Genomic DNA, 14,444 nt, shown 5'->3' on the forward strand with positions numbered 1-14,444 from the left:
TGGACGCTTCCATTTACGGGAGGCTCTGGTAAAATGAATTTGGCATTAATTGGCATTAATGAAGAAATGCCAATAAGGGGCCAAAAATTGTACACGTTTTAAACATTTATTTTTAACATGCAATCGAAATACAATATAATTGGGATTCGAAAGAGCAAGACGCATCCAGCAGTGTTGGCTGTAGCCAACTTGCTGTACATGCATCCCTGGTACTTACTTATCTTAGGACTGGAAGCTGGTACCTTTTTCTGATCACCTTCTTCCAATTCCCCTTCTGCCTGCACTGGCCTCTGATAACCACAGATCTGATTTCTCTTCTATGAGTTTTTGTCTTTAGATTTCACACATAAGTGACGTCATACAGTATTTGTCTTTCTTGGACTTATTTCACTTAACGTAAAGCCCTCAAGGTCCATCCATGTTGTTGCAAATGGCAGGATATCCTCATTTTAGTGGCTGAATAATCCTATTTCCATGCGCGCGTGCACACATACACACACACACACACACACACACACACGCTACAATTTCTTTATCCACTGACGGACACTTAGGTTGTTTCCATGTCTTGGCTATTGTGAATAATGTTGCTATGAACATGGCGGTGTGTATATTCCTTTGATGGTGTTTTCATTTCCTTCAGATGTATTCCCAGAAGCAGGATTGCTGGATCACACAGTAGTTCTATTTTTAATTTTTGGAAGAAGCTCCTTCCTTGGGTCTGTGGGAATAACCAAGTCATTATAACAAGTCGGCCTGAGCCTCCATTGTAAATCTTTATGCATGATCTGTAAATAATTATAGGGCACAGTTTATTAAGAAGGCTGGTTCTTCAACAAGGAGCTATATTTGAACAGCTTGGTTTCTAGAGGGATATGAAATATAGTCTCTTTCTTAGTCAGGAAATTGTAAGACTCTTACAAGTCAGAAAGCGAAGAGTCATCATTACCATGAAAAATTCACAACCAAGAGAGTAGAGATTTCCCATCTCTGTGGAAACAGTTTGTTGATGCCTGTGGTCATGTTTACTCTATTTGGGGGCGGAATCACCTCCCACAGAGGGCTGGTCATCTCACGTGTCACTCTCTCCATTGACCTGTCCAATGGCCCCTCAGGATTCCTCTATTATGAAGACCTCGTCAGCTGTGTGACCAGGGCAGAAGCAGAGGCAGTCGGTGTGCTGGTTAAAGAGGCCGTCTGGGCGTTTCTGCCTGATGCCTTCGTCACCATGACAGGAGGATTCCGGAGGTAGATAACGAGGGCTGCTTTTGCCTCCCCTGCTCTAACACCTTCAGTGGCTCCCCATCTTCAGAAGTTCAGTTCAGTTTTAAGCACGGCACAGAGGCCTTTGGTGATCTGGTGACAGCCTCTCTCGGTGGCCTCATCTTCTGTAGCTCGGGTTTCCACTTCAGCAACCCCAAATGGCTTGTCTTTCTTTGCACACATGCAGCTATTTCATGCTTCTGTGACTTGCCCAGTCAGACCCTTCCGTGTTTGCACTGGCTTTCCTCAAATTGTCACCTGGCTGACTTTTCCTCATCTTTTATGACTCAGTTCAGGTGCCATGCTCAGCCAGGCACCCCTCCTCAGTGCTACCTGTCAAGTAATTTGTTTGTATGCATGCTTTCCTCACACAGTTTGTAGAAATTAGTCCTCTGTGAGAACCCGGTGCCTGGCACAATATAGGTGCTCAAGAAATACTGGCTGAGTCAATGAATGAATGAACTCTTCACAGAGATGTGTGCAGTTGTTGGATGTTGAGGCCTCCTTTTTGGAAAGAAATTCCTTCCTTCCCACCCCTTCCTCCAGCTCTCCCTGTGTCCCTCTTACCTGTTAGCTATTGGCCATCTTGGCAAGCCAAGTTCGAAGTGAGGGAGCAAGTGGGAGAGGAAGATCAAATCTAAGAAAATGCCTTCAGTCAATACCATGATTTGGAGAACCCTCTCTCGTATTGTGTGCATGCAGTTCTCGGTTCTGGTCACCGGTTCTGATCTGCCTGTCTGTGTGCACATGTGGGGGTGGGTGTGCACATGTGAGTATGCAGAAGGGATCACTTCCTGTGTTATTTTTACCCACACATATATAATCATATACGTACCATGTGTGACTTTTTCTATGTCATAAATTTATCTTGCAAGGAGTAGAGTTGTACGATCAAGGATATTTTGTTTAAAAAAAAAATATCACGAGGGGCGCCTGGGTGGCGCAGTCAGTTAAGCGTCCGACTTCAGCCAGGTCACGATCTCACGGTCTGTGAGTTCGAGCCCCGCGTCAGGCTCTGGGCTGATGGCTCAGAGCCTGGAGCCTGTTTCCGATTCTGTGTCTCCCTCTCTCTCTGCCCCTCCCCCGTTCATGCTCTGTCTCTCTCTGTCCCAAAAATAAATAAACGTTGAAAAAAAAATTTAAATAAAAAAAAATATCACGAGCATTTTGTGTTGCAAACGTTGAGCATAGGGCATAGAAACAAAAGTGAGTTGTAAAAACTGAGAGCTAAAAATCTAATTGATTTCCATCCTATACTTTTTTTTTTTGGTCAGGGGTAAGAAGATTGGGCACGATGTTGATTTTTTAATTACCATCCCCGGATCAACAGACGAAGAAGAGGAACAACTTTTACCTAAAGTGATAAACTTATGGCAAAGGAAGGTAAGAAGAAGGATCACAGGTAGATGTTTGGACACTCAAGCATTACATTATACCATTGAATTTTGCACACTATTTATCTCGTCTTTGTGTCATGACCATATACTGGATTCTCAGCGATTTGCAACAGCTTACACAATGCCACATGACACACGATAAGACTTACTTGCCTGGGGTCCTAGAGTCTGTGTTGTGAATATCTATCTTATTTATACACCCCTGTCCTGTGTCCAGGGGCCGAGGGCCGTAGGTCTCGGTGTCCGACAGGAGGAAGTGTTACCGCTCCTTAATGAATGGGGCGCCTGTGCCCTACAGACCTGGGAGGTGTGAGATGGGTGGTAGCAGGCTTAGGGGTGGGGCGGGACCACGGGGACTGGGATACTATCAGCCAGGAGATGTCGCTGCTGCCTTGAACTCTCTGCGGGTCAACAATGACCTTGACTTTGTGCTGAGATGGGAAGAAGGAAACCAGCGAGGACCAGCTGGGCTCAGAAGCCCCCACCCACTGCGGAGATCAGACTCGCCTCGGGCTACCTATTGCCCAGCAGAGGAAGCTGCCAGAGCCGCCTGCAGGGCCCCGACCCGCGCCCCACTCCAGGGAGAGCTCCACTTCCCAAAGGGCCCAGAGGGAGCCACCCCAGGGACCTGTGGGCCTGGCCGGCGAGGATGCTGGGGCTAGTGTTTTTCTGGCACAGCTTCATCCTTCCTGAGTGATCTCGCCTCTGCTGCCCGTGGGCCAACCTTCATGATACGCCAGAGGGAGAGAAGCCGCAAAGTGAAAATGAGAGCGGGGAACACACGATCCTGGAGCCAGGGGCACCAGAAGTGCGGACCCAACATTGGAACCAGATCCACATTCACCTGTGAGGCCATCCCAAGCCCCCTCTGTCCTTCTCAGGAGGGTGGGCCCCGGGACTGCCAGGGGCCCTGAGAGTGAACCTCATTGGCCAAGCCAAGGGAAGGCAGGACAGGGAAGAGTCAGCCCCACCTACACGGGCCCCTCGGCTCGGCTCAAGCAGGAAAGGTGGACGGTTCTCACGGATAGACAGCACCATTCATGGGCCTGCTAGCCAAGGCCTGGGTGGGCACAGCAAGACCTGGGGCCCTGTGAGGGTGGGCCTGTTTGACCTTGGTGTTTAGGCACCGCGCTCCCCAGGCTCCGAGACTGTTCCAGACTAAGATGGAGATGGTGGTGTGGGACGTGGAGACAAGGACCCTTCTTTCCTTTCCTCTTTCCTCAGTTTGAGGAAAGCAGACCTCTGGCCTCCAAGCAGAGAGACGGGCAGGCGCGGGTGAAGGCGGACATTAAGCCCCGGGGGGTTTTATTTGGGACTTTAAAAGCACAACCCTGCAGCTTACTGGCTGCATGACCTGGGCCGCTTTGCTTAATCTTTCCTCGTCTATAAAACAGGGAGAGCAAGGCTGTCTCGCTTCATTAACGGAGAGGATTAACTGAGAGAATTAGATAGAGCACTTGATGCTGTGCCCGGTAATGGTAAACGCTTAATAACCAGTGGCCATCGGTGTGATGGCTCCTGCACAAGTACTCACTGAGCTCTGCCGGAGAGCCGGGCCCCGTGCCAGGTGAGGGCACCCAGGAGCCAGCAGGTGCACCTGCTCCTCTTGCGGACAAACAGGACCTCAGGGAGGAGACACCGAGTGGCAGTTGGGTGTCCCAGCTCTGCCTGAACCCCTGCAGCCCCGGACCTGCCCCCACCACCTTGGCTGTGAAGTCCTCGTGGGTAACTTCCGTTTCTACCTCGCTCCTCAGCCCTGACATTCTTACCAGAGCTCGCATTTTCCAGATTATACAGATGATATCCCACGCAGGACAGGCATGAGCACACTCACACAGCACGCACGTGTTATGTGAGCACGACAAACGGCCCGTAGGCGTCGGTGTGAGCTGCCCATCTAGTGAACTAAACGTGAGCCTTGGAGAAGACCCCTTGGTCGGTGGAAAGAAAAGGAGGAAAGGGAACTTGGAAATACTGATCTTTGGTGGAGGTCCCCATCTCGAAGACTCCTGCCAGCCTGAATTCTTCTTGGCCACCACAGCTCAACCCAAAGAGGGGAGGGCTCACTGGAGTGGGGTTCACCCCTGGACTAGGGTGGGGTCGACCCCTGGTGGGTGGGACCTTGCTCGGGGCCGCTCACTGTTCACCAGGCTACATCCTCAGTTCCTGGAAGGCTGACAGACTGAAAGTATTAATACTTTAGAGGAGAGAACATATTCACTCCCACTGCAAAACAGACTTGACTTTGAATAGGGGATGTGGAGTCTTCTGAGAAGGGGTTGGAGGAAATTGAAACAGAAGTGTGGATGGATCCTGGCTGTCAGAAAGGGGGAGGGCCTCACCCTCCAGCCTTGCCACCCTCCCTCTCTGTTGGGGGAGCCTGATACTAAACGTGGGGTGATGGTGCCTCCTTCTTTGTGAGAGGCAAAGCTGAGGGCTAAGCACTTCTCTCCCACCCCATGTCATGTACCTGAGAGTCAAGTGCTCAGTCCCCAGGGGAGGAAGGGAGGGAGGAACAGGGGAAGATCCTCCCTCCTGGTCAAGAGGAGTCCCTTCATTTCCAGTAAGAAGAAAAGAACATGCTGATAGGAAGTTTAGTCAGCTTGTGCTTATCGATGGCAGAGCCCAAAACTTTGAAGGAGTTTTCAAAGAGAGAAGTCACTCAAGGGGAAATGGGGACCAACAAGGAAAGAAACGGGAGAAGATAGAGATGTCCCACAAACAGCCCAGGTCAGACGGCAGGAGGCAGTATCAGGGGTTGTGTGGGTTGTGTGCGTGCGTTGAGAACTGTGCCCCTGCTGCAGAAGGTGTCTGAGTATGCAGACAGGAGCTTTTTATTCAAGGCATGCATTCCCAAATACCGTGCAAGATCCAAAGCAAAACCCTACAAAATGGCCCATTGTCTATGACCAGCCAATGTCACCACCATGTGGCGATAGGGTAAACACAGCTTTTTAGGAAGACAGCTTTGTGGATTTTGGAGGGAGGTGGGTGTTATTGCAGATTTAACTTCAGAGAAAGACTTGTTAATATTTTAATAGCTCACTTCTCAAAGGTACATGATTCAAGTTTACAAAGAAGTCTGCTATGCTGTACTCATTTTTGTAAGTTTCATTAAAAAGCACAATTGTGTTTTCTTGAGCTGGTTATGAGACTATTCTATAGCAACACTCGGCCTCTCATCAAAAGGGTCTTCTCGACATCAGTGCTCCCCCCCCTTCAGATGGTGTGTGTTTTTCCTAATACCTTTCCTGGGGGGGGGGCGCTGAAGGGCAAGAGTTCCCTCTTTTGAGATCAGCAACAGGAAAAGTTATCAAAGTCCATTGAATTGAACAATATCTCCCGGAGGGCTACAGAGGGAATGCAGAGCATTCCTAATAACAAAATTAACTGAACCAAAGTGCTCAAAGTGTGGTCCCTGGACCAGCAGCATCAGCATCTCCTGGGAACTTGCTAGAAATGCAAATCCTCACCCTTTCTCCTTCCACTGAATCACTCTGGGGAGAGGCCCCCACAAACTGCTGTGACAAACTTTCCAAATGCTTCTGATGATAAAGTTGGAGACGGGCTGACCTGAGGAATGTCTGATAACAGATCACCTACCCGCAGAGCTATGACTGAATTATTGTGAGGTTTTTTGCTTTGTTAGTTGTCACTCAAGATTTAGCAGTTGATTACACGTTTCTTTCTCTCTCTGCCCCACATCTGCCCTGTGCTGTGAGGAGTTTCCACGGAGCAGACAAATTGGAGGGTCGCTGAGCACATCTTCGAATCTCTTCTTCTCGTTCTGACTCGGCATCACTGGGGGAGATATGTGTCACTAACTGTATCCCAGTCCCCAAGGCGGACCCAGTGACAATCTTAAAATGCAACCTAGAGGTAGTGACTCGTCCTGCCCAAAAGCGGGGCTGAGCCTCCGGCCACAACCCTTCGGGCCAAATAAACCAGGTCATCTATATAATATAGAGGGACACTGACTCAGAGCAACTGCATAAAAACAGCAGGGCTTTTGTTCATGATTGGTTTGTTCTCAAAGCGGTGAGGCAAGTTTCTGAGCCCTGACTTGTGATTCGGAAGTAAGGAGAGGGATTCTTGGGCAGCTTTGCCATGAAGTGGCCTTGGCCTCTCTAACTGCTAAGTTCCTCTGCTACATAGGCTAATACACCCACTTCCTGGCTTCCTCTCCCAGGGTTACCAGGTGGGCTTGCATGGCAAGGGCACAACATGCCCACCTTCTGCTCAAATCTGTAAAGCTTCTGCTAAGAGCAGTCATTAACAGCCCAGTATCAAATTGCAGACCCTGTCCACTGGGGACTCTTCCTGATGTCTTTCTGTTTGCTTTCAGGAATTACTTTTATACTGCGACCTTGTGGAGTCGACATTTGAAAAGCTCAAGTTGCCTAGCAGGAAGGTGGATGCTTTAGATCATTTTCAAAAGTGCTTTCTGATTTTAAAATTGCACCACCAGAGAGTGGACAGTGGCAAGTGTAGCCAGCAGGAAGGGAAGACCTGGAAGGCCATCCGTGTGGACCTGGTCATGTGCCCCTACGAGCGCCGTGCCTTTGCCCTGCTGGGCTGGACTGGCTCGCGGGTAAGTGCTACACAGATCCAAAAGAAGTAGGCTGGGTCCACCGGGGCCCAGGAGAGAGACAATGGCAGTGGGACCAGGCAGACAGGGAGGAGTGCTCAGAAACCTCCAAATCTGGGCATTCTACCTGCACGAGGTCAGTGACACAGATTAATTTAGAGCAGTTGTTATTCTCAGTGTTGGTCCCAGGCTGGCAGCATCAGATCACCTGGGGGCAGGTTAGACACGCAAACTCTCCACCCACCCCCCCAAGACCTCCTGAATCAGAAACTCCGGGGGTGGAGCCCAGCAATCTGCTTTCGAAAAAAGCCCGGCAGGTATTTCAGGCTGGCATTTCGGATGTAGCTGGAGACGGAGGACCACTGAAGCAGAGAAAGCAGCAAGGTGGCTGAGGACACAGGGTTGGCTTTTCCGGGACCTGTCATGGGCCTCTGCTCTGCGTCTCACTGGCTGGGGGTCTCAGAGCTCCCTATGCCCTTGAAGACTTAGCTTTCCCGCCAAGGAAGCCAGGGCAAGGACTCTGTCACCTCCCTGGGCTGCAGGGGTGGGTGAGATGAAGCTGGCAGAGCCCCCAGTGCCACGCCGGCACGTGATGGGTGCTGGCCAAGAGGCGGTTCTCCCTCCCCTCCAGTTACATTCACAGCAAGGGTGCCCAGGATTCGAATCTCATTAGCACGAGCTTCCCCCCACCACTCCCGGTGTAGTATGCGCTGCCCGCTTTCATCAGTGTCCCCAGGCAGCTAGCTGTTGGCTTGAGTCTTTAGCTGTTACTTGACTCTTTAGAGGGTTTTATGTGGATGAACGACATGACACAAATTAGTTGTCCTCAACCTTGAGTTAAATGTCTGGTGTCTTTGCTTGAGGCTGCAACTATTTCAGCAGAGGGTCTCGGCCCTAGAATTCCTCACCCTCATCAAAAAATGTTGGCTGACATTTTTCATTCAGTTGGAAAGTTGGAAAACCTGATGAAACAATCTATCATAAATGCAGCGTGTTTGACAGACGAGAATCTTTGGGAGCGCAGAGTCTGATGAGACAGGGGAGAGTTCCAAAAACAAGTCCGAAGTTATACAAGATCAGGCCAGTTAGGCATCACTGGCAGAAACGGTGGCCTTTTACCCATTTTGTTTGAAGACAGGCATGTTTTCAGCACATTTTATTTATTTAAAAAAAAAAATTTTTTTTAACGTTTATTTATTTTTGAGACAGAGAGAGACAGAGCATGAACGGGGGAGGGTCAGAGAGAGGGAGACATAGAATCAGAAACAGGCTCCAGGCTCTGAGCTGTCAGCCCAGAGCCCGACGCGGGGCTCAAACTCACGGACCGCGAGATCGTGACCTGAGCTGAAGTCGGACGCTTAACCGACTGAGCCACCCAGGCGCCCCTGTTTTCAGCACATTTTAGTCTCTTCTCTCGGAGTTCTTGGAAATTGCTTCTATGGGTTCTGCAGGCGCTGATAGAACACTCAGCATTTTGCTGACTGACGTTAAACTAGTTCACCTTTTGAGCCCCCACCGCCCCATCTCTATTGTGGATAATAGTGGTGCCCACCTCTTATTGTTGCCATTTGGGTTAAAGGAGAGGCTGCGTGCTCAGCATGTGGTAGCTACTTGTGTGACTATCTTTACGCCCTACTTATGCAACCACTGAATATAGTGTGTTTTGTCTCCAGGGGGATACCTGTTGGTGGGTGACCAGAATTAGATTTAGTCTAAAGTTTTGTGGGTGAAAAATTCAACTTCACCTTTTTACCCAGATATTTCAGGGCCCGGGGAAGTGTTCTCAAGGCAATTCAAGTCATCTCTTAATCTCACCTCAATTTGGGGCCTACATTCCCCTATAGGGAATGGTGCCCTCTAGAGTTCCGCAGTGCACAACTTGCACAACTGTATGCAGCAGCCGTTGGCCAACTTCTGAGGTCGATTGTGACCGATGATACAGTCAGACTGTAGTACCAATGCCCCTCCCCAGTGTTCGGCTTCCTTCATTTGAAACATAAGACATCATCCTTGCCATGCCTATTTCACAGGGTCATTGTGAGAAAACTAAAGAGGGTTTAAAGCAGAAGGCTTTTAAACTGTCTTGGGTAAAGTGCCTGAGTCTGGGTCCCAGCTCTATCATAGGTTGTGTGGCCTCGGGTGAATGACTTAGGCTCTCTGGGCATCCTTTCTTCATCTGAAAAATGGACTAACAACAGCCCCGCCTCACAGGATTGTAATGAGCATTAAATTAGACAATGCCTTCATCTCAGCGCAACTTCGAGTCCAACTATGTACATAAAACTGTTCTCCTTGAGGGGTGCCCGGGTGGCTCAGTCAGTTAAGCATTTGGCTTTGGCTCAGGTCATGATCTCACAGTTCGTGGGTTCAAGGCCCGCATCAGGCTCTGTGCTGACAGCTCAGAGCCTGGAGCCTGCTTCGGATTCTGTCTGTCTCTCTCTCTCTGCTCCTCCCCCAGTCATGCTCCCCCCCCAAAAATAAACATCAAAAAAATTTAAAAATTAAAAAAATATAAACATTTTTAAAAGTCTAATAAAAAAAACTGTTTTCTTTGAGGTAATTAAAGAGTCTTTTAGAGTCTTCCAGAAGCTGTTAAATGTCAGCGGTAAGAGAGCAGATCAAAAAATTAATATAAAGCAAGAAGTGAGCCCAGTGCCTGCACAAGGTGAGCTCTACGTAAATATTAAGAAGGATGTCGTTGCCTGTTTCTGGCCTCGCCTGGTACAGCTGAGCGATCCCCCTATAACATAAGTCAGATCAGGTCCCTCCGCAGCTCAAAACCTTGCAGAGACTCCCCCATTGAGCTCAGAGTAAACGTGGGGTCCTGCCGTGGCTCATGAGACCCTGCTCGATCTTCCCACCCCCTTATCCCTCTGAACTCCTCTCCTGCGGCTCTCTCCCTAAACAGGCCAGGCTCGCTGTGTGCTAGCTGTTCGTCTGCCTGGACGGCTCTCCCCCCAGAGTCCACTTGGCTGACACCCGGTCCAATTCCTTGCTCAAACCCCTACCTTCTCAATGAGGCCTGCTCTGTACACAACAGTTACCTTTCCTCATACCGTCCGGTTTATTTATTCCATTATTGTGCCTTGTCTGTGTCCCCTGCTCGAAGGCAAGCCCCACCAGGGCAGACATGTTCACTGTTGTATCCCAAGCACACAGGACACACACGGCACACAGTAGGTGCTCAATAAATACTTGAGTAAATATTGTTACTCTCCAAATAAAAGACATCATTATCATTTCTTGCAGTCTATGGGGAAACGTTCTCAGGTTTCAGCAGAGGAGTCCAGGAATATATCTTTCACCACATAGAGCTGGGGAGCCAAGGGCAGCCTCTCACTGCCCCCCTCATCCCCATCCTCTCCAGCCTTTCCCAACACCCTGGGAGCATCCATCGCTCTAAGTGCTGGCGAGTGGGGTGGGAAGAGAATGTCCCAGGGCTGGCAGGAGGCATAGTGCCAAGCGACGCTCCCATATTTTCACAGTCCAACAGCTACTGCACCCAGAACCTGCTACACCCTGATTTGTCCATAACCCTGGCTCCCCCTCTGCCACATTAATAAAACTTCTGTTTGGAGAGCCTGTTTTCTTACACAGCGGGCGGTGGTGGGAGGGGTCCCAGCCTCAGCCGGCTTTCCGAAACTAGGAAACGGCTCCTCGCCGCTAGAGGGCGCGATTATCCCATACTTTCCTCCGCATCTCACGAGGAAAGATCAACGTTTCTAGATCTGTGCTTAAACTCAACAGCAGCTTTATTCACTGTCCTCTATCTTAGCCTTCAGTTTTCACCCCCTGCAGCCTCAGAGCCCACCCTCGATCATAGGACATGCTGTTCTGGGACAGGTGGCTCAAACCGTGAGTTTTACAGACTCTCATCCAAGAGGCTGTTAGAGCCAGAAGGGACCCTACTTCTTATGTACAGACTTTCTTCATCCTCCTGTCTGACCAGTCAAGATTCAGAGAAACGGGGTGGCTCGCCAAAAGAGGCACAAATAGGGACAAAATCCAGGCTGGAGTTTGGGTCTCTTGACTCCCCAGCTTCTGTTGGCATAATGATACTCCAAATAAAAAAACTATTATTTATCCAGCATTTGCTTTGGGACCAGGTATCATCCTGGACACAATCCTCACAGCATTTATTTATTCACTCAACAAACACTTGCTGTCCATCTTCTGTGTGCCAGGCACTATTAGAGAAGGGGATATGGTTATGAACCAAGCCAGCCAGGCTCCTGTTTTCAAGGAGCTTGCATTCTAATGTGCCGTCACAGACCTTTGCCCTCGGAGAGAAAATTGCTTTCAGAACGTTCACTGGAGGTAAATAGGTGTTTCATTATAGGGACTTAGATATCTCTAAACGCGTAATACTGAAGACATTCTAAGCTTAATAGTAATTTATTTTAATTATATCTCATCCAGCAGTTTGAGAGAGACCTCCGGCGGTATGCCACGCATGAGCGGAAGATGATCCTGGATAACCATGCTTTATACGACAAGACCAAGGTAGAGTTGTCTCCCCAACGTGGGCTGCTCTGATCCTCATCCCTATGGCTGGCTCCCTGAGCACTTTTCCTGAACTGATGTTTGCCCTGAGTGTCCTGTTCCCACAGATCACAGTTGAGGGCAGCTGGAAAGATCCTGATGGCAGCACGGTCCCCACCTGGCCCAGAATATACCTCAAGGGCTTTGGGCTCGAAGATGATGAGCTTGTTGGGTCTTTAGAACCAGTCCAGCGTGAACATTAATTGTGTTTGATATATCTTTGGTATTTGCAGTGAATAAGTCCAAAGAAAACCAAGGATTCCTCAAATCACAAAAACCACTCAAGTACCCCTTAAATGCGTGGGCAGTTGCATTTTGAGTGACCACTTGGGTCATTAATGAGAGCATACTGCAAGAGGGAGAGCCACAGAACTGCCCTGAGATGTAGATGAGCAGTCAGTGAGGCTCCCTCACCAGCTGTGTAACTCACTTGGTGTGCTACACGTGGCACTGGTCAGGATCCAAATTCATGCCTCGGCAAAAGGATAAATTACTGCATGAATTATGAAGAGTTAAGTATTCATCTGTTAAATCTACATGCCAAGGTCTGCTGTTCTCCCAGGGGTCAAGGACATTAAACTAAGCTCTGAGGGGAATAAGACATAAAATAACCAGAAGTTATCTTTACCGTCTAAGAGCTCACAGCCTAAATGCGCTGTATTTGGTTAGAGCTGTCTCAGTTACAGGTGTCAGAAACCCAGCCCAAGGTGGCATAGCAAAAAAAGTATACTTGGCTTATATACTGAAGCATCTGGGGGTAATACTGACTTCAGGTATGTCTGTATCCAGGTGCTGATTGCAGGTTTTCCTCAGTGTTGGTTTCAACCTCAGGCATGGTTTTCCCATGATTCCCATCCGTCCAACTTAACAGAGAAGAGCCTCTTTCCTGATAGTTCTAGCAAGAGTCCTAGTTGATGTTCATTGGCCAGGCCTGGGTCATGTGCCCATCCCTTAACCCTTTACCATGGCTCTGATTGGCCAGGCTTTGATCGTGTGGCCCTCCTTGGAGATGGAATTAGCCCCACCTGATTCTCACAGACTGAGAGTAGGGAAGGGTGGTTTCTCAAAGGAAAATCAAGGTACTGCTGTCAGAGGAAAGGGCCGTAGATGTCAAGCATGTGAGTGGAGGCAGAGTCACATAACACAGCGTAGGAATGCTTACAAATTAACACATACTAAATAATTTAACCTAACTGAGTGCGTCTTAAGGGTCCAACACTGTGCTATAGGCAAGAAGGGGATGAGGGAGAAGTGGTGCTTGGTCTAAAAGAGATCATGGGGTGGGAGCCTGGGGTGGGGGTGGGGGCGGGCAGGTGAGGAAGGTCAGAAGGAGAACCCAACATATACAAGTATCCTATAATTTCCTCTCGTTACTTGGAGCAGGAGTATGTAATTCTGGCTGCCGGTGAGACTTACCCAGAGCCTTTACAAAGACTGGTGACAGGACCTCTCCTGAGATTCTGATTTCATTGAACTGGGGTGTCGTTCAGGCTTCAAAGTTTTTTGGGGTTTTTTTTGTTGTTGTTGTTGTTGTTGTTAAGTTCCTTTAGGTGGTTCTAATGAACAACTGTGGTTAAGAGCTACAGACCCATGGAAAAATACCAAATGCCTTTAGCTAAATATGTAAGGCTATCATAATTATGTTAATTTATCAGATACCATGTTTTGGGGGCAGGAAAATAATAAAATTACAGAAGCCAGTCAATATTTTTAAAAAAAGAAGTCAGTTCAGATGATTTTTTATACTCAGAAGCAGGGAATTATGTTTTGGTAATAACCCACTCTGCTAAGACAATTTACAAAGTAAAACTTTCACTAAGTCAGAATCGAGATGTTTAAAAATATCTGAATGCACATATTTCTTTTTATGCTTTCAGAAAATATTTCTCAAAGCAGAAAGTGAAGAAGAAATTTTTGCACATCTGGGATTGGATTACATTGAACCATGGGAAAGAAATGCCTAAAAAAAAGTTGTCAACTTTTTTTCAGGTTTTTTTTTTCGGGTTAAATAAATTATGCTTCATATTATAGTAAAGATGCCTTAAGAAAATATGAGATTCTTTAAGCCTTATTGAAATGCAGATTGCTTTTAGAAATAGTTTTGGAAACATGATAAGGCACCGCCACCTGGTAATGGGTTAGGGTCTAATAGGCCGTTTGTATGACTGTTGCTTAGATTTCACAATGCATTTTTCCATAGAAATGTTGTAATTGGTGGCTTATTTCCAGCATAGCTCGTCAAAGCCCATAGTGTAGCTGAAATGCTATATATTTGCAATAAAAATAGGAGGAATCAAGACGGTGGAGTCTTCTTTTTCACTCAAACACTATAAAATATTCTAAACAAAAATGTGACAAAATGAAAGAGTGAAGAGTTTAAGATTTATCTTGAGGAGAGGAGATTCTGGAGGGGGTTCTGGGTCCCTTCTGGAGGAGGGGGTACTAACTCATTTTGCTCAAGCCATTGTCTGCTCCTTCTCTCAGCCATGGAGCTGCGTCCCTGGGCCCCCAGCACAAGGCCACACACGAGATGTATTCCCACTGCTTTCATTCAGAACTACAACTTCTTAAACGTCAAAGGAATATATCCCCTATTTTCTATCTCTGAGTCTCTCTCTGGATCTTAGTGGCCCTTTTCCTCTCAGGGAGATACT

General features: G+C 48.1%; 1 protein-coding gene across 2 annotated transcripts in view; it reads left to right on the top strand.

Moving 5' to 3' along the window:
• DNTT (DNA nucleotidylexotransferase) overlaps positions 1 to 14,087 on the top strand; it is a 30,837-nt gene extending 16,750 nt beyond the window's left edge. The window contains exons 7-11 of one of the 2 annotated variants that reach the window (XM_019813622.3): positions 1,116 to 1,248; positions 2,538 to 2,646; positions 7,006 to 7,251; positions 11,668 to 11,751; positions 13,668 to 14,087. In XM_019813622.3, the coding sequence (XP_019669181.3) occupies positions 1,116 to 1,248; positions 2,538 to 2,646; positions 7,006 to 7,251; positions 11,668 to 11,751; positions 13,668 to 13,754 (659 nt within the window). In that variant the 3' untranslated portion in view covers positions 13,755 to 14,087. The remainder of the gene's footprint in view (positions 1 to 1,115; positions 1,249 to 2,537; positions 2,647 to 7,005; positions 7,252 to 11,667; positions 11,752 to 13,667) is intronic. The other variant, XM_019813623.3, reaches the window with a different exon arrangement.
• The last annotated feature ends 357 nt before the right edge of the window (positions 14,088 to 14,444 follow it).

This window comes from Felis catus, chromosome D2, assembly GCF_018350175.1.
Source record: "Felis catus isolate Fca126 chromosome D2, F.catus_Fca126_mat1.0, whole genome shotgun sequence".
In the NCBI taxonomy this organism is placed as follows: Eukaryota; Metazoa; Chordata; class Mammalia; order Carnivora; family Felidae; genus Felis; species Felis catus.